Here is a 27,838-nt window from a genome sequence, read left to right on the forward strand (position 1 = left end):
AGAAAACACATCCAGTCATTTACATTTCATAATAAACTGTAATTAATAAATTAACAATGTACACGCAGTTTAACTGACTGAAATACAAAGACACTTAGTAAAACGAGATTATGAACATTTACCTGACTGTATTGTAATAGCACTATTTTCTCTTCTATCTTTTACTTTCTTGTACCTCCTTGCTCCGAGCCATCCCTTGATATAGGCTTGCATGACCACCACCCTCCCTATAACTTCTCTCAGGAACAAATTTAACTGCTCTATATGGTAATACTTAAGGAAAACCTGTAATGGAACAACAGCAAAACAAAAAAAAAAATCAGTATTATAATCAGTATTATAACCTCTTTTATTTTGCCTTCTCATTAATCCTCCAGCAGCCTATTCAAGGGTGTAATTGCTGAGAAAACTAGAAAAATACTGATTGTACATATCACAGCAATTTTGTAAATCAATTATTTCCTCTTGTGTACTTGTGGAACTTCTTTATTCCATTGATTATAATCACCCCATTGCAAACTGTGAGATTAACTTCGTTGCTTAGAGCATGGTGTTAATAACACCAAGGTTGGGGTTCAATCTCTGTATTGGCCATTCACTTAGGAGCTGGACTTGATGATCCTTGTGGGTCCCTTCCAACTCAGAATATTCCGTGATCCTGTGAAAATAAATCCCACATTTACCCCCTTTACAAAGTAAATTAGACAGTGAGATCTTTTCAGTTATGAACAATTTTGAAAGATGACCTTTCTTGTCAGCGGAAACACAAATCCTGGATTGAATTTGGTTTTAGATATAATATTGTCTAAAAGTATTCTCCCTAAGGAGGCAAATCATATGGGCACTTACAGACATTTTTTCTGGATCTTGGGCAAGAAAATTTTCACAGTTTTTCCTTTGTGTAATGTAAAACAACTCAAAGTACTGTGTAAGATCCTTTTAAAAGAAGTCAATCGCTCCATTTTAAACCATCAACAAAGGCTTTTGAGAGAGAGAGAAGGAGCTTACCTGAAACTCCATGAATGGATAATGATGCCAGCCAGGCTCATATGATGGGTCAAATTGTGACATTTCAGCCATGGCATTCTTAAGAAAATGAGAAACTTCAGGAAGTCACACAACAGCAGGCACTGACAGAGGTACTGTCCTTATCAAGGCATTCATGTGCCGGATGCACTTTGGGGAGGTAGCCAATGCACCCCTCCTCTCGCAGCACTAACTCAGCTGGCTTGGGAGGGCACTTCCATAACCTGGCAAGCTAATTGGAGCAAATTATTTGCTCTTTTGTTCATTCCTGCAGTACTTTTTGAACCCCTATTAGACATGATTTATAAAGGTATACTATCCTTGAGAAAATGTTAGCACCCTATACCTTGGTTTTGCCAAGAATCCAGTTGTCTAGTTTAGATTTCTCCAAAATGGCAAGACAGTTTTCTCTGCTACCAAGGGGAGTCTCGTGTGCCTTGAACGCAAGGTAGTAATACCTGCAAAATGGCAAAGAAAGAATTGAATCACAAGCAATATGTACTTCCACTGGTTTTCTCTAGCTCCAAGCTTTATCTATAGAATTAATAGGCCAAATTTTTCCTTTTACTCATACATACTTCATGACAGCTGTGTCTTCATAAATCATGACACAGCTGTCATGAATAGATATTTGGACATATAAATGATTACAATAAACAATTAATTGGAATGATTATGATCAATTTTAAGAGTCTGGAGCAGACCCATACTAAACAATATTGTCTTTTTTTTTTGTCCATGTTCCCTTGCAAAGAACAGCTCCTAACAATTATGTTAAATAACCTATAGCTAATGAAAAAGGGATACAAACATGCTTAAACTGAATTAAGATCCAGTCCCTTCCTATCTATAAAGCCATTATGCATTTATGAAGACTGGTTTTATAGTATTTAAGGAAACCTACTTGCAAACAATTATGTTAAGTAACAGCTAGAACATGTGTCAGTTAGTTTACAAATTTAAGGATATTTTGGCACAAGTACATTTGGATGCTAGCAACTGCCACCTCAGCTCTCTTATTAACTGCCATGTGTTGTATTGGTATTAAGCTATACTTCTAAAGGTTCTACTCTATGTACATTAGGATTGAGAGGAGGTGGCAGGTTGAGCAAATCATTCTACTAATTATTAGCATGGGGAAGAGTGATCAGATGTTCTTTAAAACATGAAGAGAAGAATGTAATCAGTGATCTCAAAGACAGATTCCTCTGTAGCCACACAGATTCAAGAAAATATCCCACCTTATACTGAAGAAAATATGGAGAAGCAATTAGAAAATTTAGAATTCTGCAATATTTTATTTTTTTTAAGTCAGAATCGTATGATTTTCAATTATTAGTTCCAGTTAATCTCTATATATTAGCTCCAGTTGTCACAAGAAAGAAAAAACCCACTAAAACAGTCAGTTAAGATCAAACAGGAACAAAATGACATCTGAAGTGAGAAGTACTGGAATAAGTTCTGGACCAGAGACATAGATATTCACCAACTGGAGACATTGCTAACTCTGAATAATGATAAGAGACTATGTATTACCGAGTTATATTAAATGTAGTGACTTTCTCAACAATGTGGTGTTGAGAAAGTCACTACATTTAATATCAGTCACTACATGAAAGTCACTACATGTGGCAAGTCTCTCAAAATATCAACTCATGCCTTTTAGTAGGTTTGGAGAAACATGGTGTATTCAAAAGAAAAAAAGTACATTTCCTCCACCTTATTACTGAAGTTAATGATGCCAGTTTTCACAAAACAAACAGTACTAAGTTGCACTAATAAAACTCAGATTTAAAATATATGGATCACAAATATTTTTTGACGTCATACAATTTCAACAGATAGCTGACAAATACATGAGGGAAGTTACACTCATAGTAAATTGCTGTTTGCTTCAAAAGCCAGTTCAGATGGCCATGTGAGTTACACATATGGGAGGAAGGGAGGGAAGGAAGGCAGGCAGGAAGTGACACTGGTTGTTCTTATATCTTTTAAGGTAGTTATTGATGGGAATTTTACACCCACGGAACAGTTTTTAGATAGCACTGATGCAATAAAATATTCAAGGGAAATCTTATAATTCTTTAATCTTATCATTGGCATTCCACTTACTGAAAAGTCAACTTATTTGTGACAAATATCTGAGTAAAAAGTATTCTTGAACTGTGTGATTTACCTGCCTGACTACACCATTTTGTTCATGCCAAACTTCATTATCTGTCATAGATAGTACCCTCTCCAATAGCTCTCTTTCATGATCTAGACTGCAGTCGCTTTGGTGCTCCACAAAAACCCATAAATAAAACAATGGTTATTTTTCTTATCAAGTCCTATTTTAACAAATGTTTTTATAAATTTAAATGTATATACAGTCTAAGAAAGCAAGCTATTCAGAATGACAAGAACTTTACAAACCATAGTAGTAACTACATGGGAATAACCACTGATTCTGTATGTAAACATATTGTCTCTCAATATTTATTACAAACTTCCTCTAAATGGTGATTTTCCAAACATTTTGATTGATCCAACTACTGCACAGAAGACATCTATACCTGTTTAAACATACTTACTGTTGCTTTCCAGTTATGTCATAGAAAAAATCACAGAATATTCTGAGTTGGAAGGCACCCACAAGGGTCATGAAGTCCAACTCTTGGCCTTGCACAGGACATCCCCAAGAGTCACACCATGTGCCCAAAAGCCCTGGCAAATGCTTCTTGAATTCTGTCTGGTTTGGTGCTGTGACCATTTCCATGGGGAGCCTATTCCAGTGCCCAGCCACCCTCTGGGTGAAGAACTTTTTCCTGATATCCAACCTAAGCCTCCCCTGGCACAACTTCAGGCCATTCCCCCAAGAAAAGTAAGGCAGAAATGACTGTACTCATCAGAGATAAGGACTACCAATATGAGACTGGCTATTTATTTTTAATTCTTTCTCCTCCAGAACTCCTTTTGTAGTGTGCATTCTGCACCACATTAGGTCTACGGATTTGTGTTCCAAAGCTCAAATCCATGTGTTTCGTGGGTATTTTTAAGTAAACACTTTGGTTTAGTGCCTGTTTTCATGACTGAATCACATAACTACAGACACCCAAGTAGCTTGACATTATGTGCTCAGAATAATTGTATGGCAGCACAGTGTGTGCCACACAGGGTCATCCAATTATTTTATGTAATTAAAAATCTTTGTACAGCAATGGACCCTATGGAAAATTTTGGAGGAAGGTAAAATGCTTCACCCTTATGTATCTGGCAAAAGCATGCAAATACTCTACATGGTGAAATGGCAGAGAATGGCCTGAAAAAAAGCTTTGGGATATATACAACTGTTCATTTTGATTTACTGGTCTCATTTAATCTCTGTCGTATTTATGTAAATCTACTGTGCAGAGATCACAGAGTGACCGCTACTTGCAACTATAATCAAGAAACCAGAAACTTATTTTCTGGAAAGTAGGGCTAGAAATCACATTTGTTTTCAGATGAGATGAAAATTTCACAACTCCACCTTTTTATTTCCATATTTGCACTTGTTATTTCAGCATGAATTATGGCAGCCAGGAATATTTTAGTGTCCTACATTAAACCAATACTTTTACTGTCATTTTAAAAATATATGTTTATTATGCTTCATGTGCTATTTCATAAACACACACATACTTGTGCAAAAACATATCCTTTTCCTGGTTATATATCCTGCTTGAAAATTTCCTACACCTGGCACACACTCATCTACATGTTTCCTAAAAGTACTTGATTAATCACATTCTCACTAGCAGTAAGACTAAGTAAGATGAAGGTAATTTCCCCTCAGAAGAACTGATTTCTCAAACCTGATGAAACTCTGGAATTCTGCATTTCTTAACTAGTGGTTTTTACTCTGCAATACATACTATTCTTCATGGATGTGAATATTATTTCAGAAAAAACTTATATTAAAATGGGATTAACTGTACTTGCTAGTCATTAGAAATAAACCAACATTTTTTAAAAGTTGAATTTAACCTTAGAATGCAAAGCTAGGATGGGCAGAAGTAAGGTTAAATGCTAAAGACATCAAAGTATGCAAAGATATGGAAAATGTCAGGAAGATGCTATGCATTAACTATCTGTTTAGGGACCAGGCATTTTAGTGCTGCTGGTTTCAGACTAAATAAACTGACTGCAAACAAATGGTTCCATTTCCCACCCCTCCCTAAAGGCTAAACTGTGGAACTGTTCCATAAAATGCATTTAAACAGCACCATTAACTACTATACCAGTGTCTCTTACTGAAGTTCCCTTCACATTTCAGACTTAAAGGCTGCATCCATTCTACATAATTAACTCAAAACAGTAATGATTAACCCTTTTTCTCTTTAAAACAAATCTTTGTACTAAAATGTAATGACCTGAGGTGGATAATGGATAATGGTATGAGAAAAGCATGAGGTACAAAATCCCTTTCTAGCTAGACCACAAACAGTAGAAAGATTCTCAGAATCATGAAATTATTTGTTCCTTCTCAGCCCTGGAACCAGAAACTTTAAAAAAAAATACACTTTTTTTAGAACTACAAGAGCTGTAAAATTACTTCAAAAAATTTCTAACTTGTATTGGTTGTATCTCACCTCTTACAGAAACTTTCAAATCTGAATTCACAAAAATAAGTAAGAGTATAAATTCAAAATTATAAATAAAAATGATACAACATCTAAGACACTCTTGATATTTAGTAACAGATACCTAGCACCTACGCTGTAAATCATCTATACAGAATCAGAAATACTCTCAGAAAAGCCTAATTTGGTGCAATGTGCATAATCTATTCATAAGCAGCTAGCAGACTTTCCACTCCTAATGTTTTCCTATCATCTCCATCCTGCAACCACTTACCAGTGTTTTGTGAATGGGAAACATCTAGAAAGTGTATATGGAAGGTACAGTAGTTCACCATAGTTAAAGTGCATGGGAATATTCTATAGATCTGGTGAAATCTTAAAGCCACTGAAACAAATAAACATTTCCATAAATAATAGTAAAATCAAGGTATCAGGCAATGTTAAAATTTTGTTTACAGAAATCACTTACAAACTTTGATATAGTGCAAGTTTAGTGTTAAGAGTAGGCTTGCATTTAAAATGCATCATTTATAAAGAAAGAATTTATCTGTAGCAAGTCTGTTGACTTCTCATTTAATTCAGTGCTTCCCTGATTTTGCATAAGCAAGTGTATCACCACCAAATTTTTGGCATTAGAAGAAAGCACTTACTGAGGTTATATGTTTTACAGGATTTTGTAATGTTTGACCAGTTTTAATTCCTAGCTCCACTCTATGTAAAATGTGACTTACCAAGGCCAATGAGACTTTATGTGGTCATGAGAAATCTAACACTGGTGGTTTAGAAATTGTGTATACCATGTGTACTTACAGTGACCTTATGTAAATTTGTCCTGTGAGATTGAAAAAGCAGAAGCAGCCTCACTGGGATCACTGTTACAGTAATAACACTAGTATTGCCATGACTGTATGATCAGAGATCATCTGACTACTGTGGAATAGGTAAATGGCTTATAGTAAAAGTTTATCCTGCATCTTAATGCAGTACAAAAGTTTTGATGTCTAACATAAACAGGCAGGAAAGAAAAAAAGATAATCCTTAAATGAAACTTGTGCAAAAGTTCTCAACACACTCCTATAAGCCGATGAAGCAACACAAGTATGACACCATTTAGTACCATCAGCCTACTGAGTCCCTTATCTTCCAAGCCACTGCACAGAACATGCAACACGAAAGCAGGATCCAGCTGGGGGCTGTGTGGTGAGGACATACCTGCACACCACATCATGTCATGTGAAGCTCCAGGGGCACTCAGCAAGGAGTGTTCCTTCCAGTGGGACCTTCAGTGCAGGTCCCCATGAGAAAGCACAGCTCCTTTAAACTGCTGTGCAGTGCATGGTCACCACATGACCCCACATTGCAGGCACACCTGGCTGACTGATCAACTTAATTACCTGTACCTAAAATCTCAGATTCCAGCCTGAAAGCCATGTTGCTTCACAGCAAACATAAGACAGATGCATGATGTCACGGGGTGCAAGACAGGGCCAAGGGAGATGAAGCATCTAAGACTTGACAGGGATACAGTGTTTACAGGGACTGCAGATTACATTTTTCCTACTTTAAGTAAAAGAATATGTATATTTATATACATAAAACAGATGGTAATATACTTGGCTGAAGAAACATTGTGTGAATGAGTTACAATTAAGCCCTCTCCTCACCATCTGTTTTTTAACCCAATAAACTACATCCAGGTTTGCAAATAATCTGCTCTGCATGAAAACAGAAGACAGTAAAGAGTAACGTTAGACAGAGATTTATCTTTTGTTTACCTCCCACCTGATAAACTCTGAATGGGTCTGCTCCCTGCCTTTGATTGTTTTGTCCTCATATTTCCTGCTAAGAGTTTACAAAACAGCATTATTGAATAGGCAGATAAGAAGCACACCTATTTGTTTAATAACATCAAGGGAGAAAAAATGCTGGCTCATCCATTTTGTTGTTCCGTTGCTCAAAAGGATCAAAATACCAATTAACTTGCTGGCTTAAAAAAATCTTTGATATCCTTACATTTACTGACATTTTGAAACTCTTCTTCATACTTGCCTAATGTCTTTTTGATTATGAACAAAGAAGTGCCAATCTGTTTAGCATTTGACCTGTTTTCTCAAACATTTTTATGTATTCAACTACTTAGTTCCTAAAAACACTTGACTAGTCATAGCTGTAAGTTGAGGAAAAATGTTTCTTGTTTCACTGATAGCTTTATAAAATATTGTTTGATTTTATTTGCAAGAGCAAAAAAGAATAGAATTTGTTTTAAAATAAAGCATGAGCTGAACAAAAGAGCAAGAACATCTCCTTTCCCTCCTCCTCCTTTCACTTATATTCTGAACTTAGAAGTCTTTACTGTTGTGGAAATTAAATCTACTCCCCTCTCCTACCCTTTTTGTGCTGATTTTCTTTCCTTAACAAATTACATCAAGTTAGACTAAAAACTTGGGGAGTAATTGACAAGATGTTAACCACAACTTGCTCTTATCTGCAGGAATGTTAAGCTACAGTCAATGCTGGTTTTATTACCATTAGTTTTCAAGGTTGCTCTCAAATTCAGCACATTTTTGAAAGAAAAGGATCTCCTGATTAGAGAAGGCTTAATTTCCTCTCAATTTACACTAATTCCTGTGGAGTTAATCTTAGTTCACTTACGTGTAAATTGAATAAAAGTTGTGGTTAATAATTCTGCTTTCGGCTGCTTCAGGATATTGCAAATTGATTACATTTATTAACAATCACAAAAATTAATCTGTTAAATGTGCTCTAGAATGGTGTGACCTTACTAAAATTAGTAAGGTCACAAAAGACCAAGTGACATCAGCTGCTCCTGATATGGCTCCCCTTCAAGGCCCTTCACTATCTTTGCTGTGCTTTTTGGACACTTCTGTATAGTTTTAATGCCTTATATTGTGCATGTAATATTCAAGGTGAGGCAGCCCCAGAGCAGAACAGAGCAGAGTGGGACAATCCCTCCCTTGCCCAGCTGGCCATACTGTGGCCTGATGCCCCCAGGACATGCTTGGCCCTCCTGGCTGCCAGGGCACTGCTGCCTCACATCCAACTTGCCAGTGAGCAGGACCCCCAGGTCCCTCTCTGTGGCACTGCTCCCCAGCACCTCATTCCCCAGTGTGTCTGTACATCCAGGGTTGCCCAATGCCAGGTGGAGAACCTGGCACTTTTCCCTCGCTGAACTTTATATGGTTGGTGTTGCCCAGCCCTCTAATTTGTCAAAGTCTCTCTGCAGTCCCTTCCTGACTTCAAGGAGTCAACAGCTCCTCCCCATTTTGCATCATCTGTGAACCTGCTGAGTATCACTTCCAGCCTTCATCCAAGCCATTTATGAGGATGTTGAGGAGCACACGGCTGAGAATGGAGTCCTGTGGAACCCCATGAGTGACTGGACACCAGTCTGATGTCACCCCATTCACTATAACCCTTTTGTGCCCAAACTGTGAGCCAGTTGCTCCCCCATTGCACTGACTGGTTTATCCAGCTGTGTGCTGGACATTTTGTCCTGAAGGATCCTGTGAGAGGCAGTATCAACAGCCTTACTGAAATCCAAGAGGATGACATCAGCTGCTTCTTCCTTAGGTTAGCCAGGTGGGTTACTTTGTCATAAAAGGAAATCGGGTTTGATAAGCAAGGCTTTCCTCTTGTGAAGCTGTGCTGGCTGTGACCAGTGACTGCACTGGTCTTTCAGGTGTTTTTCAATACCTCCCATAATAATCTTCTCCCTAACTTTATCAGGCACTGAAGTGAGACTAATGACTTGCTTTCAGTAGAATCATTAATTCTATATTGTCTGGATAAGCAACATCCAGTTCAAAAAATATCACACCATGATCTAGCCATTCACTACTTGCTCCTACTGTTGCCTAAATGGTTAATGGTAGTGCTTCTGCTCATTGTTGAATCGCCAGTCCTACACACTGAAAACCAGTAAATACTACACAAAGACACATTTAAAATATAGAGGAAACCATAATTATCATGAAGCTACACTGCCATCATAAAGACAATAGCATTTCCTGAATAAAATGTATAACTTTTTGAGATTGAGAATATGTATTAAATCCAGTAATAGCAGCCATGAGAAGGGTTAGTGTGAACAGAGATCTGATTATCATTCATGATATCTCCAAGATAAATTACAATGCAAAGCTAAATCTGAAGCTTTCATATCAGTTCATTCTTACACATGTGCACCTTAGGCTTCATATGATGGCTGAAGGTAACTGACCTTCCAAAATCCTTGAATTATCTGAGCAGGATGCATAATTTCCATTTGTTGCCTCTACAGAGAGAACCATGGGGACAGGCTTGCTACTTGTGCTCACTGCAGGTTTCACACTGACTGTTTTCCATTAGAGATCAGATATGTCTTGTAGTCTTTATCTCTGAAAGTCCCTGTCCTCATTAGACATTGAGACCACACACCTATGAACAACATTTGTAGAACTTTCTGTATTTAAACATAGAATGTATATAACTGAATAGAATATTAGGAAAAGAGCCCTATGAGACAAGTCTTACCTTTTTACAAACTCCTCAAAGAGGATGCGATGAGAATACCCTTTCTGACGGATCTTGACAGTTTCCAGAATTCCAGTGTATCGCAGCTGCAGCAGAACTCTCTCATGAGAGAACATCAGCGCTTCTCGATCATCGTTAGGTTTAATGCAGCGGATAAAGTGAGGCTGTCCAACAACCATTTTGGATAAAAGATCCATGAGGGAATACTAGTGAGGAAAATAAAGAAGATGCACATTCTTGACAAAAAACTGCAATGGAATGACTTAAGCAGGAGATTCATATTTGTAAACAGTTTGTAATGCTTGATTGTATTTTAATCTGTAATGTTAATCTACATTGCCTTTTTATTAATTTTTAAGATTTCAGCTGAAACATGGAACCTATTAAAAATTTTCACTGGTAAAAAAAATTTAAATATTCTGAATCTGACCTCTTACTTTTTACACCTTTCTCTTCTCCTTATATAACATTTTTGTAATTGAAGAATGTCCATTAAAAAAAATGAAGTTGAAAATTGTCCTAACTATAATTCTACTGTAGACACATTTGATTGATCAAATATCCCCAACAGAAATACAAGCTTTACCATGAAACAATCACTGAAATTCACAGCAAATGAATCTTTGAACCCAGGAAAGGGTTGCAAGAAGTCATCAGTTCAGTGCTCTGTCCACAGAGAACACCAGATGTATCTTCAACATTTCAGGTACATCTCTGTTACATGAATTTTTCAGAATCACTGAGAATATAAAGTGCGCAGTCTCCCTAGAAATCTGTTCTGCTATATTATCACGACTATTCATAAAGTTCTTAGCATCTAACATAAATCTTGCCACTAAAATGTAGGTCCATTACTTCTTTTTCTATCCACCCTAGACACACAAAACAATTTACTCTGTTTCATTTTAAAGTGAAATGAAAAATGTTTGATCAGAGCATATTTATTTTTTTCCACTGACTCCTCTGAATACTGATACTCCTGCTCCATACTCACCTGATTGAGCTGTTGCACAATAAGCATGTGTTGTCAACTATGTTCAATCTCATATAACCATATGTGTCTCAAAATCAGATACAATTCCAAGCTCATTGTCATCACCTTGCTGCAGGTTGCACGTGTATTACAGTCTACGTCCACACTCCCTCCCCCATTACACTTTTTTTTCTTTTTACAGTTTCTACAGAGCTGGAATTTGTGTGGTTGTGTGGTTCTGTGCAAGAGCACTCTAAGTGCACACCTGTATGACAAGTCTGAATGTCAGTGTCCTTGCACTCTGCACACTGAGGCAACATCTCAGTACACACCAGCTTCCTCTGTACCCTTCCTTACACTATTCTACAAAACAAATTGATCAGGCAGTCCTACACAGCTTGAAGCTTTGACTCACATTGGTTAGAACAACTCTGTGAACTTCCCTATTCTGCATGGCACAAGTGCAGCCCAAGACCCAACTGCTGAAAACTTTTCCACTTTGCAATGATTGCAAGAAAAAAACAATAACCAAGAGTCTCAGACTAGCACTTTCTTGACTCCTAAGCTTCCAGTTCCAACATTCTCAATGCCCTTTTCTTGCCTCTTTGATATAAACACATGAGCAGAATGTGCATTACCTCAGACAGGATTACTACTGATAAAATGGCAACCTGTATGATTTACAATAGTACTTCCAAAAGATGGATTGTTTTTTACTTATTAGCATAAATGAAAAATCTTAATCTTTAAAGGTATGTACGCCTCAGCTTGTGAGAAAATTTGAAGACTTTAGTGATAGCATCTGTTTTATTTGCACAAAATTGGTGTTCTGCTTATAACGAGACCTGTTCTAGACCTCTAGCATTTTAGACAGAAAATAGTCTAGGCTCTAGATTCTGTTATCAATGTAATCAATGAAATAATAATAATAATAATAATAATAATAATAATAATAATAATAATAATAATAATAATAATAATAATAATAATAATAATAATGTTAGAGGAAACAAAGAGAAAAAAGCAAAAAAGGGTTTAGAATCTACAGAGGCCTTGTAACAGAATAAAAAATTTCTCTGATATTGCTCTTTGATCTTACTTTTCCACAAATATTTTACATATATCTATTGGTCTTATTATCAAAATGCTTGTTTTAATTTTAACTTTTGTACCCTAAAATAGGAAGCCATAGTTTGCCGCTTCATGTTAGTTGTTTCCTCAGGATGCCGCATAACCTCCATTGTGTCAACCTGGAAGACAAAACTCTGGTGTTAGGACTGTTCCAGAAACACTGCAGACCCACCCCACCTTGCCTATGAAAGCTGGGTTCAGTTTTTGTTATAGTCATTCCTTCAGGTGTGAGTACTTCAGAATACTTTATCAGAGATAGCAAGATGCAGGACACACACTGATTTTGGAGAGGTCTCTAAGCATTTTGAATTTTTTTTTCATAGTGTAAGAGCACTGTAGATTTATGATAGTATAATACTCAGCCAGCGAAACAGCTGTCAAGTTGCAACACTTCAGGAACTGATTTCTAAAAGGTATTCCTCATATTGCCACTACAATGAACTCCAACAGGACTTGTATCTATAAGAAGAGTTATCATATTTGTAATAGCCAGGAAGTAAATTGAACTGCCTCATTTTGCTCATGTATGGAAAAAATACGGTAGGATAATGAGTGGCAAACAAAGTAGGTAGTCTCAGAACATCTAAGTCTGTTCCCTTCTCCTACTGTGGTTACTATTAATTACTTTATATTGCCATTTTGATGCCAAGAATCTCAGCAATCTTATCCTACCAAACTGCCACAGCACACCACTTTTTCAGCATTGCAGAAGAATTATTTTTAGAGGATATACATGGACAGTGAACATACTGCTCCTTATAGATTTCAGTTATATTGTTAGTACAGCTGTTCATATCAAAATGAAACCAGAATTTATGAATGAGTATAACTGTGGTTATCCATAACACGCAGATTGTGTTGCTACATTACAGCCCAACAAAATTAAAGAAAATTAACCAGCACCCTGTTTGCATGGAGCATTAACAGCATTTTAGCATTCACTTACTTTGTGGCAGTTTACCATCTGCTCTGACCAGGTGGCATTTGTATAAACCAGACAATGCTGTTGTCAGCACCTGTGCTACACTCCCCGGACTTTGCTCCACACAATCATTTCTAACTCTCACTGACTTTAAAACACTCTTCTGGACACTAAAATAATTGCTGAAAGATTACAGTTCTCAATAAAGTAACTGAGACTCTTACCTTCAGGAGGTATTTAGGAGACTGCATGCAAAATATAAAGGAAATGAAGCACTAAGTAATAATAGATAAAAAAATGGATTTTGTGTTGGGGAAGAAATCCAAAGAAATCTAGTGAGGTCAAGATTCAGAACACAGATGGCACAAATGAAGACAGAGTTCAATAAGGATGACCATAAAAAATTCAATATATTTTTGTAATCTTGACGTTCTGGCCCAGAGTGGCATACATGCACTGGTATACATTAAAAAAAAGAATAAAAAAGAGAGATGCAGCTTGTTAACAGAACACTCTATAATATATTCCAGAAAAAATGCCCTATCTGCACAGGTAACATCAAACATCTTATGAGTTTATGTGACAAAGTAAGTATCAATGAACTAATCAAAACAGCAGGCATGCCCATGGGGAAGGATATGGGAATGTTTCAGGATTATCTTGGAAAGACATCTAGTTTCTGAGGACTGTTATCTAAATCTCTAGTAGATGTCAGGTAGAAGACACAAGCCATAACAGTGAACACTGACCGCAAGTTCAGAATAACTGGTAATATTTAATGTTAAAAGACACACAATTTAATTTTAAATAAGATTAAATAAAGAACAAGAGCAAATAGCTTGAGGACTGATCTGAGCCCAAATGCCAATGAAAATGAGGTTTTAAATAGGATTCTTCTCTGTCTAGAAAAGCAGAGACTCAGTGATGTTTTTGGAGATTGACCACTCACAGCCTCCTATATCCATTTCTCATATATCTACTGGTCAATAAAGGGCAGTACCATCTCCTTTTCATGGCTGCTTTTTTTCACCAAAACTGTAGAATCTGGCTATCTTGGGACTGCCACTCTATCAAATATGGCTTACAACTGCTGGGCTCAAAAGAGTTTTGTTTTGGTTTGAGGTTTTTTGGGGTGGCAAAGGGAATGAATGCACAGAAAGACAGATGGTCAAAAACACTCACAGAGGAGATGTAAAACAATTTTTCTCAGGAAATTAGGCTAAAAGCAGTATTGTTAGATTTCTCTTCCTATGAATGAAGTTGTAAATTCAGATCTCTGCAATATGTAAGCACTAGAATAAATTTCCAAATCTTTTTGACAAGGAACGTTTGAAGTTTTCATCAGAAAAATTCTGATAGACCCTGAAGCTGAGGGGATTTTCTTGTAAGACTTTTTAAGAAGTTTTGTCTCTAATTAATGTACAACACTGCTTGTCTGTGAAGCCACACAATTTTATGGCAGGGCAACAACCTCACATACAACAGACAATAGGCCTTCTCTCAACTGGCTTGCTAGAAAGTGACAGGCAATAAAAAGAATGCCATGATCTAAGAATAAGTATGTCATGGTACCTCATATTTTAAATCACTAGCTTCTCTTTTTAAACAAAAATGAAGATATTTCAACTATTAAGTCACATTTTTACATGACAGCCATAGTGACCTACAATATGAATTCATATAATTACAACTGTAATGGAAAACAGCCTGACCTACAAAAGTCAAACTGTTTCATCACTAAAAAGATTCCTTCTAATAGTTTTGAAACAATATTAAAAGAACAATTTATGACATTATGTCACCTTATGAAGTCATTCCAAATTATGACTTTCTACATATTGACCACACCTGCTGCTGGCATGGTATGAAATACTATAAAACCAAAAAATATGTTAAGCAAAAAACCCTCTTAAATTAAATAATGATAAAAAAACTTCCAAACAAAATTATTACATTTGAATTTTTTAAAGCAAATTTTAAAATAATAATTTAAAATATGTTTCCTGAAATTGTTTTAATTAGGTGCTTTACAAAGTTCTAAGAAATAGTTTATTTTATCTAAAAAGTATTGAAACGAACATTTTCTGAATCGTGTTGCACTTCTGCATGTCTTTTCTTTTAGCTCCTTTTAAAAAGTTTGAAGGATGAGTAAAGCCCACTTAAACAGTACTTATTAACTGACTGTGTTTAGTAAAGCTGTAGAAGCGAACTGCTCTATTACAATCCTGCTGTATCACTAAAATGCCTGCTTAGAAAGCTTGAGCTGAATATAGCTGGATGTAGAAGACAATGTGTATGTGACACAAGAAAACTGGAAAGGTCACCCTTCAGCACTGAAAGTATTTACACCAGACAGGAAATAATAGTCTGAAATCCACATCTGTATTTGCAGGTACAGTGAAGGATATAGACATCTGGATAACATAAATCACCACACTGAGGTTTGAACCTGAGCTCCAAGTACCAAAAGATAACACGAAGAAATAGAAAACTCAAAACATAAAATTTTGTAGACTTTTGAACAGTTGCTGTTACCACTCTTATTTTAAAAATTTATTACTGTTTGCTTTGGAAAAAAACCCAAACCCCCAAACCTTAACTAAGATAACTCTAACAAGTACCACTTAGGAAGCAGGGAGGGAGTGTACATACCATCAGCTTCAAGTGACAACATTTTCCTCACAAATTAAGTGTACTCAGTTGTAATCCTACTAACTGCCATGAAATTATCCTATCTTTTTGCAGTTATGCTATGTACTTTCACGGCAAAATTCAGCAGCATTTCAATTCTACAGCTCTTTTTACAGAATAGTGGTTTTGCTGAGTAATGTTTTTCCAGTTATCTACCAGTCACAAACATCTCCTGGTTTTTCACTTTCAAGTTGAATAAAAAAGAAATATGTATTTTGTAAAAAAATTATTTTGCCTTTCATACTGTTAAATACACTATTCAAATTTTACCTAGTAAGACCTCTTCCTAGATCAAAATTGTTAGAGGAGAACCTTGACCCCTTTGGAACAAAAGGACTGATATTTATATTGATGTAACAGATTCCACTCCAAAGGTTTAAAGATTAGTAAATTGATTCTTCACTGAATTCTACAATAGGGTCATCACTAAAACTGGGAACCATGCTCCAAGACAAGGTGCATGTTACTGGTGGTAAAGGCAGACTCTTATATGGTAATAACCTCACTCTATACCCACGTCAGCTAAGTATTGTGAACACAGTCTCACTGTTGTACACAATACTCACAGCTGTTTATAAACAACTGCCTGTCCTCAAAGGGAACACTACTAACCTTGATACGCCCAGCACTGAGCTGCGGAGGCAGAGACCGAGATGCTGCTGTCACTCTGGCTCTTGCTTGTGCCAAATTACCTGTTCAAAAAGAAAGAAATTCATACTGCAAAAACTATTCAAGAAACTTCGAAGAGAAAAATTTTTACCGTGTAAAATCAGTTTGTACAATAGTACTAAAAATAGCAGACACCACCACACTTCTTCCACACCCCTCTCATTACCAATTGTGCCTGCAGAGCATTCAGCACAGGCATGACAGAGTGCAGTGTTGATTTAGAGGGGAGGAAAAAGTCAGTGATAAGGTGGTATGTCACTGACCTTAGCTACTGAGCTGATGAAAACAATGACAGCACAAAGGCATACAGCTCAATCACTAGTAATCAATTTCTCTGTGACTCATTGAGAGATTTCAAAGAGCAAAAAGACTACAGAATCAATCTTGTTTCTATGAAATCACAGGGATCCTCAAGTGTTAAGACAGTATCTTAAACTCACAAACTAACAAGAGAGATGAGAAAATGATAAGACAGCACCATTTTTTGACCTTTTGACATATAATTCTCAATCTTATTGTGACTCTGGGTTTTTAAAGACTGACTCAATTTCCCTGGCAAAAATATATTGTGGTATCAAGCGAAAGACTAGTGCCTTCTTTAAAATGTAAGGTATGACGTGTCCTAAACTTTTTCTTCTGTACTTCTAGAAAGCCAAAGTCATCACAAAATAGCTTTTCAAAATAAAGCCTAGGAGAAGAGAGAGGAAGTGATATCGGACTTGCATATGCAAGACACTCTGTATATTTCAAAGTTTTAGCAAGTCTAGCACAAGATGTCCAAATGTTTTCTCTGGCTATATCTTCAGAGGCTAAACTGTGATTAATAGCATTGAAAGAACCCTTTGAAGCAGGATTGGTGACATCAAAGCCCTAATCCATGGGTGGCAGGATTTTTATAATGAGTGGGAAGCATTTTAACACATTTCAAAGGATTTACAGCATGAATAAACAATAGGCCTCTGCAGATGTACCACACACCTTTCAGAACCAGAACACATAAATAAGTGTCTATTTTAATTTAAATGTAAATAAAGTGTTAACACTTCTTTCAGATGCTAAATGACTTGTTTGCATCAACTCCGGTGTTTAGCTGTTAGCTTTACAGAAAGGCAGTAACTCCAAACAGTCTTCAGAGTTTTGCTAAACTCTGCATTACATAACTAGTAAGGAGGCACGACGGGAAAAACAAAAACCAAGAACACCAAATCGCCGGTAAAGAAACCCAAACGCTGGTAATAATGCCCTAAGAGAGCAGAGCAAATCCAGGGACCACTGTAACACTGAACGGAACTTTTGCTCTTACTTTCCTCTGAACAAGAAAAATACCAAACCCCCGAAAATAATCTGGAGGCCAGCACTCAAACACAGCACTCTTCATTCCAACATTCTGAATTCATTTAAAGAAGTATTTATCTTTTAAGCTGCTGGCACTGGTATTGACACAATACTGCAAAACTGGCATGTCATTTCCAGATCTAACATCGTCTGTTACCTGACAGTTTAAATCATGGTCCAGAACACAAGGTATGGCCACTATTTTGGAAACTGCTTCAGGCTGTTATACTGTGTATGCTAATGAGAACCACAACTGTTTGGGAAATCTGGAATATTGATGCACATGCATGGTACATACTGTAAATACATGTATCTCTCCAAAGTTAAAATGAGGACTTTAATGAACAAGTAGATGGTGAAATAATTTTTCTCTCAGTTGCAATTTTGTTATTTTTGTATGTTAGAAATTACTCTTTGGGGCCTTTTTTTGGCTAAAATAGCTTGGAAAGGTTGTTTTTGTCTAAGTTTCAGATTAGCAAGTCTAAAGCTTAAAAACCTCGCACTGAAAAACAGATAACACATGATAAAAGAGGAGAGTTGGAAGAAGAAAGGACTTTGAATCAGACTGTTTAAAATTACTAAAATTTCATTGCATTTTGTAAAAACTTTAAAAACTCTTATAATGAAATAAAATTTAGAATGGTTCTACAACTGCTCAAGGTTCACCACGCTCACTGCTGGCATTAGGTTTCTAGGGTTCATAATTAATATCCCCGAGGTCTCCCTTAGTTTCTCATGCAAAACTAAAACTAAACGTTTCTCATCTGGTAAGCCAAGCAAATAAATAAACCTTTTAATTAATCACAAATCTTTAATGACTTCACAAACAAACAAAAACCAAACCAAAACAAAAAACCCAAAACCAACAAAACAAACAACCACCAAACAAACAAACAAAAAACCCCAAAGTGTTCAGTGCCCACTTAAAAAAAGAAATGCTTTACCTATCATGCCTTTGTTCAGTAGTTACTTCCTTCTAGGAATGGACTCTTACCAGTGCTTATTTCATGTGTCAAGTGAATTCCTATGTAATAATTTGTAGCATTACATTGAATCCATGGAAAAAATATTACTAGGATTTTCTTTCTCAGCTGAAACACAAAATGATACTTCAATAAAAATTTCTGAATTACTTATCCCATGTAGCTCATGCTCAGGAAAAGTAACTACCAATCTTAACATGTGTAAGCCATTAAAACTAATGAACAGAATTAATGTGGTTTGAAAATTAGTCTACATAATAAGAAATGTTTCACCCAGGGTTAGCATGGTGTTCACAGTCAGTAAAATTTGGCATCTATCCCTGCATTTGATTTTAATTTACAAGGTAATTTATACCTTAACACACCAAAAATAATTAAATGTTAATCCACTTTGTGAAAAGCATCAATATTTAAAAAACAAATGTTTATAGGTAATAACATGGGTAGCTTGAACTGTCATGGGTACTTTGAAAGGTTAAACTGGTTAAAGGGTGAAAGATTGCACTGCGCTTTTCAGAAATCCAGCTTCACACCAATTATATAGTCAAAACTTTAGACAAAATACAAATTACACCCCTGCAGACCAAATGCTACCTACATTAAATCCAAGTCCATAAAATGGACCAACTAAGTAATATAAAACCCTCTCAAAATTGTCTTATGTTTTGTAGATTTCATGTTTGGGTTTTGGTTTGGTTTGTTGTTTTGTTTTTGTTTTGTTTTGTTTTTTTTTTTTTTTTTTTGGTTTTTTTCTTGGGGGGGGGAAAGAATGGCTAATGGTTAAAATTAGGATTCATCTTTTAAACTTGTACATGTTTAATTTTACTCACATGCACTTCAGTTCAATGGGACTGCTCATCTGAACAATTAAGGCTCCTACCAATGCACATGGATCAGAGACTAAGGTCTGGGATTCATTGTGACAATGGAGGAGTCAGGCAGACCTTGTGTTTCTCTTTTTTGCCTCTGTTCAATAAAGTTAAGAATTAAGTTAAAGCATTCTCTTTAATGCTTTGAGAAGTTTCAAAAGTTTGTGAAATGATCTTACAGTTTTCAAGGGAAAAAGGAGTAGCAGCACAAAATCTATGCACTCCTTGCTAAGCTTAGTGTCAATGCTCAGCAAACCTCCCTTTGTCTTGAAGCTGTTTAGAAGATCTCACATCTCTGCAAAAAATGTTCTTTACTGATGCCTCATTTCAGCTAGGTGAGAAAGACCTTATTATCAAAGAACTGCATCTCTTCTATTATGCAAAGCCAAGCAGAACAAGTTTTCAAAGTCTTTACAACACACACAAAGAAGAAATGTGCTTTTTTTTTCTTTTTGGACTTTGGAAGTGGTCTCCAGATCTCAAAAAGGACTAGTCAGCATTCCTGGCTTCTCATTTGCATTCCTGGTAGTTACTCACTGTGTGATCTGGTTGAATTAATGACTGGTCTGGCTGTTGACTTTATGCACTATTAAGGAAAAGTACACACTCTGGCTGGATGTTCTGATGTTACCTATGGTTTGTGCTTCATTTATTCTCAGGTGATGGGTTCTGTAAGCAGTACCAAGCAAATATTAGCAATATCAGCACTGTATTTATAATCTCATTTTGGTTATGCCTGCAATAGAGATCACTCCTCCCAAAGTAAGAGCATGCCAGGTAAGAAATATGTTAAGCTTTGATACAACATTCAGTTTGTAAAGTGCAAATGACTTACAGAGAAAAAGCCTAATGACAATGTCACCTTACTGTGCATGTTGCACCAGGGATATTACTATTATATAGGGGGCAAGTACAAGCTCTTTCCTTATCCTCATACATTTTATTAATTTCTTTCATGCTTCTAGTTCAGATAAAGAGGGGTTACTTCAAACACCATTTAGATACAGTATAATATGGTCAGAAATGCTACAATGCATTCATATTTCATTGAGGTTACTTCTAATCACAGCTAAGCACTCACACTCCAGAAGAGGTACAGGGCCAGACAATGTCTTTGACATACTCAGAATCTTCTCTGTCTTTCCTTTCAGTACATTTTATCTGGCCAAAGGAAGTCGACTGCTTATCTCCATAATGCATTTTCATCTTCTGCTACTGTAAGACTAAGCTTTTAGCTCAAGTACAAATGAACACATGTACTTTTTCTATTGAGTACTAATTTGAATCTGTCTATCAAAACTCTGCTCTTTTGAGTCATTGAGAGTCATTGAAGTAATTTAAGCTAATCTTGTGCAATAAAAAAGCAAAGAATCCAATTTTCTCATATACTTTACGTTTTACACAAGAATGCATTTATAAAAATACTGTCTGTAGAGCACAACTATCAATAAAGATAGACCTCAACTACTGCTTCTTCTGAAAAGACAATTACTTTACTTTCTATTCAAAATAAAATCAAGAAATATTATTTCCAAAATCAGATACATATAACCAAACAGAATCTAATCAGCATAAAAGCTTAGTAATAGTGAAGCCCACCTGGGAATAATCTAATTATGAATATTTGCTTCAGGAGAAAAAATATGTGTGTTTTTGGCCCAGATTATTTGAAATGAAAAATCCATGACACAGTGAACTGAGGAATTATGATGCTGATTCTCAATTAGATTAAGGATTTCTTTAGTCTTTTTAGCATGAAGTAGACACCAATCATATTTACAGATAACTAAAAACTTTACATTGCTAGACTGGGATTGGAGAACTTGAGTATAAGTTCAGTGCTGTTATGCTTTCTATTGCACACATTGCAGGCACTTCAGTGGTCACTTCCCACATTAGGAAGGCACACACTGGCAAATACACAGCACCATGTCTACAGCAACAAATAAAACCTTGCTTGTAACCATCAACACTGCCATGTTAAAGTATTGTTTCAACACAGTGGGTTAGTAGGCTTCTTGTAGACCGGAACAGAGACACGGACAGCAGCTGAGATGGAATGAAGGTCAAACCGCCTACTGTATTCTGTACATATCTACATACATAGTATCTATACATACTATAGATCTGTCAATGTATGAAGTCAGTAAGAAAGGTCTTAACTTTTACCCTTACTTACTAAAGAACAATTTATGGTACTAATTAAACTAGTTAATGGTACTGCCCAAGGTATTTTTCTAACACAACCTTGAGTACTAACTGCTGCTTTAAGCAACATGCCCAATTTTCTAGCTAAATTGAACCAAATGTGCATTCATCAACTTGACTGGGAGTATGTTCACTGAAACACGGACCTCTCCTGAATTCTCATGGGCACAGTATGTGGTCAGAGGACATACAAGAAAGCTTGTATGATTCTCATAGTCCTGGGACATGACCAAACTTACACACAGTAGGCAAAACACGTATGGTACAGCCTGATGGCATGATAAAAAGGTTCCTAGCCACAGGCCACGGAATTATCATGGTGGTTCTGGAAAACAGAGTGGCAGAGCAGGGACTAGATTGCTATCTGGCCACAGGCAGGAGGGCATAGGTTGGGCACCTCTGTCCAAACACAGGACTAAGGATAAGAGTGGCACACTAGGTACAGTGAGTGCTAACTACCTGAAGCTGCACCTAGACAAAAATAAAATACACTTTAAAAGTTTGGAAAAGGAAAAATTCTTGTATAAACAATACTGCAATTTTCTACTGCTTCATGTTCACTATCTTCTTTAGTCAGGTCTGTAGCCTGACTAGCTGGACACCTGACCAACTGGCTGGCTGAAGAGAGGCTGGTCACAGCCTGATCCAGTCAGGCTTCCAGCTCCTGCATTAGAGAACAAATTGGCTCTGCTTTTTATGATTTATATGTTGTCAGAAGACATGGGCCATTTCTTTCAGATATGGTCTTTAGCAATTTCCTCACATATCTCTTGTAGTGCACAGTTTAATGCTATTGTATGCAATCAGCTCAGTACAACAAACCTTGATTTCTCTGGGGAACAGCAGACAGGACAGAACACTGCTGCTGTCAGGACAGTACCCCTCCATCAATACGAGGTTTTGTGCTGCCCCAGCAGATTGGCCTGCTACCACATCTGTAACTGAGATTGGAAAAAAACTACAGAGGTGAATTTTCTGTGAAACTTCATCATTGAGGAATTCTTCACTGATTTTATTGGTCAAAATAACCTTGTTCTACTTACATCTACTCAGGCTGGACAAGTTTATTTCTTCTTCCCGAGGTATGTAGAAGAATAGTTCTGAAACCATACACAGGCTGGAAATACAGTTATCCCACAGTCGGATTCAGCTCTAGTATCCCTCATTGTTTTATGTAGTTGATATATTTCCTCTTGCATGTTATGTAAGAAATCCTCCCCCCCCCAATCGTATTTGCTTTATCCAGAAAAGCAAAAGTATGGTTTTGAAGAACATAGTAGTTATTGTTCTATCTATAAAGCTTTATAGCACCCAGCTTAACTTGAAGCCAAAGTAAGTTTCTACAACAACAGTAAATAAGCAGAAATAAGCAGGAATCCAGGGGAAGTCAAGAACTGGGATTTCTAGCCCTTTGCTTGTATATCCAGAGTACGTTAATTCTCCATACAATGTTTAAAAATGTTACAGTGTATATTCCATCACTCTGGACCTGCTGCTGAAGCTGCTCCAGTGACAAAAATTCAGGTGTAAAGATGCAACTGAAAGCACATGGAAAAAATTACGGAACATTTTCTTTGACCTCTGTGACTATCACTATCCCCAGTCATCAAGATCCTAAGGCTAGACAGTCAAAACCAGGTTTTGAAACTACAAGGCAAGAACTGTCTTTTTAAAGTGTTAATTTAAGATGAAACAAGGTTACAGAACGTCTATAAAAGTCCCAGACCTTCCCATTTCTGAAATGCAGGCATTATTGATGTTGACGACTAATTTAATCAAGTCTCAAAGGCTTCTCAACTGAACCATTGCTCCCCTGGATGTCAGCACTTCTGTGTATTATCACAGTTGATACAAAATCAGTTACTTCTGCAGTAAAGCAAAACATTAATTATATTTGTATCTCTGCTCTTAATGAAACAAATACTCATTCATACAAATATCCACAAACACATTTGCTTTGTCACACACTGTGACCTGCTATCCAGGCAGCTCAATTAACCACTCCTGCATCAAGACAAGTCAGGTTGGAGTAAGGGAGACAAAGTCAAATAATAATATTATGCTGGTTCAGTAAAGTACTGGCCTTTACAGCTTGCTGTAAGGTGAAGGAATAAAGAAAATGATAAAAGTACAAAATCATAGTAAGACTGCATGAAATATTCTGAAATAAATATACAAGCTCTAGCACAGACTCAGAGATTTATTTTCCACCCACTACATTCATCCTTTAGATATATTAATCCCTTAATGCAATTATTTTGAAGGAGTGGGAAATATAAGCACATTCTTTGTTAAGGACACACCAAAAAACATCATGGATATTCATATGAGTAAGATTATCTGAATATTCAACAAAGTTATCTGCTCTGAAAACTCACTAGGAAATTTAAAAATAATGCTCTTCTAGGATTTGATTTTCAGAGCTACTGAATGCTTCCAATGACATACTGAGCATCTTTGACATAATTTGTTTGGCCTTACAGTGCCTATTAAAACTGTCAAGTAAACTACTCATTAAAACAATGGTATAATTCTCTGAATATTTCTCTATTTAAATTCTGTATCTGGTGTACAGTGAAACACCACAGTCCGCTCATTAATATTAAAAACAGTAACATCTTTTATGTGATATATCTTTTGTTTCCTCAATATCAATAGATTTTGAATTTAATTAGTATACAATGCAGTGTTAAGATTAATTACTATGCACTACTGGGAAATCACATTTATTATAGGATTGAGAAGTTAGGCCACAAACATGAAAATTGGGAAAGGTATCTCTTCTGAGAAAAAGGTAAAGAATTACTATTCTCAAGATTTGTTCTAGAGAGATTGATCTATTATAAATCAAATCATTAAATTAATTAAGATCTATTCTTAAACTTGTCCACTTCTACTTTTATTAGAATTCAATTTGAAGCACTTTGAGACAAAAAAAATCTATGCCCCCTTGCTCATTTTCAGTACAATATAATCTGTGAAGTCTCAGATTAAAACCCAGCATAATTCTGTTTGGGTAACACCCTTTAACAAACATAGCTGTGGTAAATCTAACTTGACAATTCTCAGCTGTTGTGCTTACTGCCATGTGCAATTCCAGAGATGCACTGACACTATTTATAGGGAGTAATTCTCAACAGTAAATAATTGTTATGCTTTATATAAAGCTTTAGCAGGACTGAGACCTTAACTTTGATCTGATAGATGGCTCTGTTTCTGGATGAGTTCCATTTTTAGGGCTATTTCAGAGCAATTTTTGGATCCTATTGCTAGTAAGTTTTATGAGTGTCTGTACTGCGTTTGTCCTATGATGCAAAACCTTAGGACATGAAGAAAAATAAACACTGAGCTGTAAAAAGCTCAAGTGCAGAACTCTAAAAAGTTATTCATCACTCTACCTCCCAAAATCAGTTAAGCTACAATTAACTGAGTTTATTGATGTCCCACATCTGCAACCCAGTAAAGTTCATGACTGTTACACTGCACAGCTGTGGTTTAAAGCTTCTCTTTCCATACAACTCACTGGCAGCAGAGCAAAAACTATTTTTGTGTTTTTAACATACAGACCAGTTAGAAGTATGAAAGCCTCCATGTCCTGAGTGTAATACACAGCTTCCATAAACTTTACCAAGATTCTTACAAAATATAAATTCTGATTAATTTTTAAGTAGAGATACTGTATTTACAATGATTTTGTTTCCAATTCATTTGACTTAAGAGTGCCTGATCTCTCAAAGGTGAAAATACTAACACAAAAGTACCATTATAAGAAGATTTTATTGTGGAATAAATTAGTAAAATTAAAATGTATTTGAGCCTTTAGTTCTATTGTGATGTATGGAAATAAGAGGAAGAAATACACTAAACCCAAATGGAAACATTCTGTATTTCAGTGAATGACACACACCAAACCAAGAGACCTACCACTATATATTGCCAGAGCAAGGGCCTGTGCTCAATAGGAGTGCACAGTGACAACCAGGACAGCTCAAACCTACCAGGTTCTACTGAAAACAGTGGCAAAGCACCTATGATTTTGACTTACCAAGATTACACTCCATGTATGCCCAGTAGTACCTGTTCATGGGACTGAAATGCAAGAAAATCACTTTCCTTTGGTTTCTGACTTGTCATGAGGAGTCATGTGCTATCACAGTTACACAAAAACTACACACAAGTTAAAGATAGTACTCTTGTCACCAAGAAGTGGTGAAAAGCAGTCCTCTAAAATGATTTTGCAAAAGGCCATAGTTCTTTTGTTCTTTAGTGTGCATAAAGCTAACCTGAAACATTTTTTCACATTTTCTCTTAGCACATGGTCAGTTAGTTATTTGTTTTGGTAAACAAACATACACTATTTATAATTACTTTTCATCTAATGTTTGTAAGCAAGATTAGAGACTCAAAGGCAGAAAGAATACAGACTAAAAATCAATATTGAGGAGGGGAAATGACCTTTAAACAGGTGAATTATAAATAACTTGTGTCTGGAAAAAATTCTACTTTGGACAAAAAAATTACCTGGTTAAAACATGACTAACCAAACCCTTCATCCCAGTTGTGAAAACACTCATCCCAATTCTCTTTGACAGAGAATTATATTTACATTTAAATATATATTATATTTATGATTAAATATATAGGCACCACATACAAGGAGTGTTTTTAAGCAATGATATACTTTTATATATAATATAATGGATATAATGGATACTCCATTACCCTAATGTGTGAGCAATACCCAATGCTATTAAAATTATTAGGTATAATGTTGCTGTAGTATTTCTTCTGTTGCTTGTATTTCTTCTCTGTAGCCAAGCAAAAGCCCTACCGATCCTCAGAGCAAGGACAAGGGTTTTGCAGTGTCTCTTCTCTTCTGGTGGGAAGGATTTCCCTTTCCCCTCCCTGCAGACGGTAACTTTCTCGAAGTTTTAAAGGTCTGTGAGTCATGGCAAGGACAAAAGTCTGCAGAGATTGTGTTTCAAGAGTAGAAGATCTTGTTGTGATGCAGCTTTTCTAAAAAGATAAACTCTCAAAAACCCCTGGGGGTGCTTTGTCCAAGTAATCCAACAGTACCACCCCTTATAGGTGATGCTGCAAAAATTATCGAATATCAGGACAGTGAGCAAAATGGTCTGACTCCTCAATGGTGAAGGTAGCAAGGCTGTCTTTAATTTTTCCAACAAAAATCCTCTATTTTTACAAGGGGACTCTATTTTCTACTTCATGTGATTCCTTTTCTCTCTGATGCTTTACCAGCAACAGTGACAAACTAAACCCAGAGATAATCAGGAATATATTCTATCTAAATGGGAACATGCATATTCATCTATAGTAGTGGCAGCACAAGAAGCTCTGTCTATAGAAAAAAAGTGACAGATATGGAAGCAAATGGGAGAACTGTTAGGTTAAATCAGAATACATTCATTCAATTTTGAAGTTAGAGGTCCCTAGAAAGTGCAGATTTCAGAACACACTGAACATTACTAAATTTCCACTGAAAGATGAAAAACAAGCTGTATATGCTACAAAATTAGTTCCAGAATGTTTAAGTTCCAATGTCTCATATGAGTAGTTGCATACTTTATTAACAATAAATTACTATTACAAATGTATATTTAATGTCCTGCTGTTAATTTCTGGCCCTTTAAACTGCAAAAACTGCTACTGTGAAATAGAAGCATTTGTTGAGAAGGGATAAGTGTACTTGATAAATTACAAGGATTAACGTGATCTTAAATTAGTAAAAGAATTTAGCTTTTTGGTATTTATTTTCTTGATGCTGCTCAGTTTTTGACAGGGGAAGATATGACAGTTATATAAATATACTTCAAACAGAGGATCATCTCAGGGTGGGAAAGGCATCTTTTTGTTCTTTTTGGTATTTAAAGAAC

The 27,838-nt window shown here is 36.2% G+C and overlaps 1 protein-coding gene across 1 annotated transcript in view; it reads right to left on the reverse strand.

Moving 5' to 3' along the window:
* MYO3B (myosin IIIB) overlaps positions 1–27,838 on the reverse strand; it is a 186,983-nt gene that overhangs the window by 59,669 nt on the left and 99,476 nt on the right. Inside the window, exons 24-29 of the mRNA XM_071434937.1 lie at positions 16,493–16,572; positions 13,414–13,434; positions 12,309–12,386; positions 10,164–10,369; positions 1,373–1,484; positions 123–285 (exon numbers count right to left, since the gene is read on the reverse strand). Of these exons, the coding sequence (XP_071291038.1) occupies positions 123–285; positions 1,373–1,484; positions 10,164–10,369; positions 12,309–12,386; positions 13,414–13,434; positions 16,493–16,572 (660 nt within the window). The remainder of the gene's footprint in view (positions 1–122; positions 286–1,372; positions 1,485–10,163; positions 10,370–12,308; positions 12,387–13,413; positions 13,435–16,492; positions 16,573–27,838) is intronic.

The sequence above is a fragment of the Agelaius tricolor genome, unplaced genomic scaffold, assembly GCF_023055355.1.
Source record: "Agelaius tricolor isolate 1412-34295 unplaced genomic scaffold, bAgeTri1.0.p SCAF_10, whole genome shotgun sequence".
NCBI lineage: Eukaryota > Metazoa > Chordata > Aves > Passeriformes > Icteridae > Agelaius > Agelaius tricolor.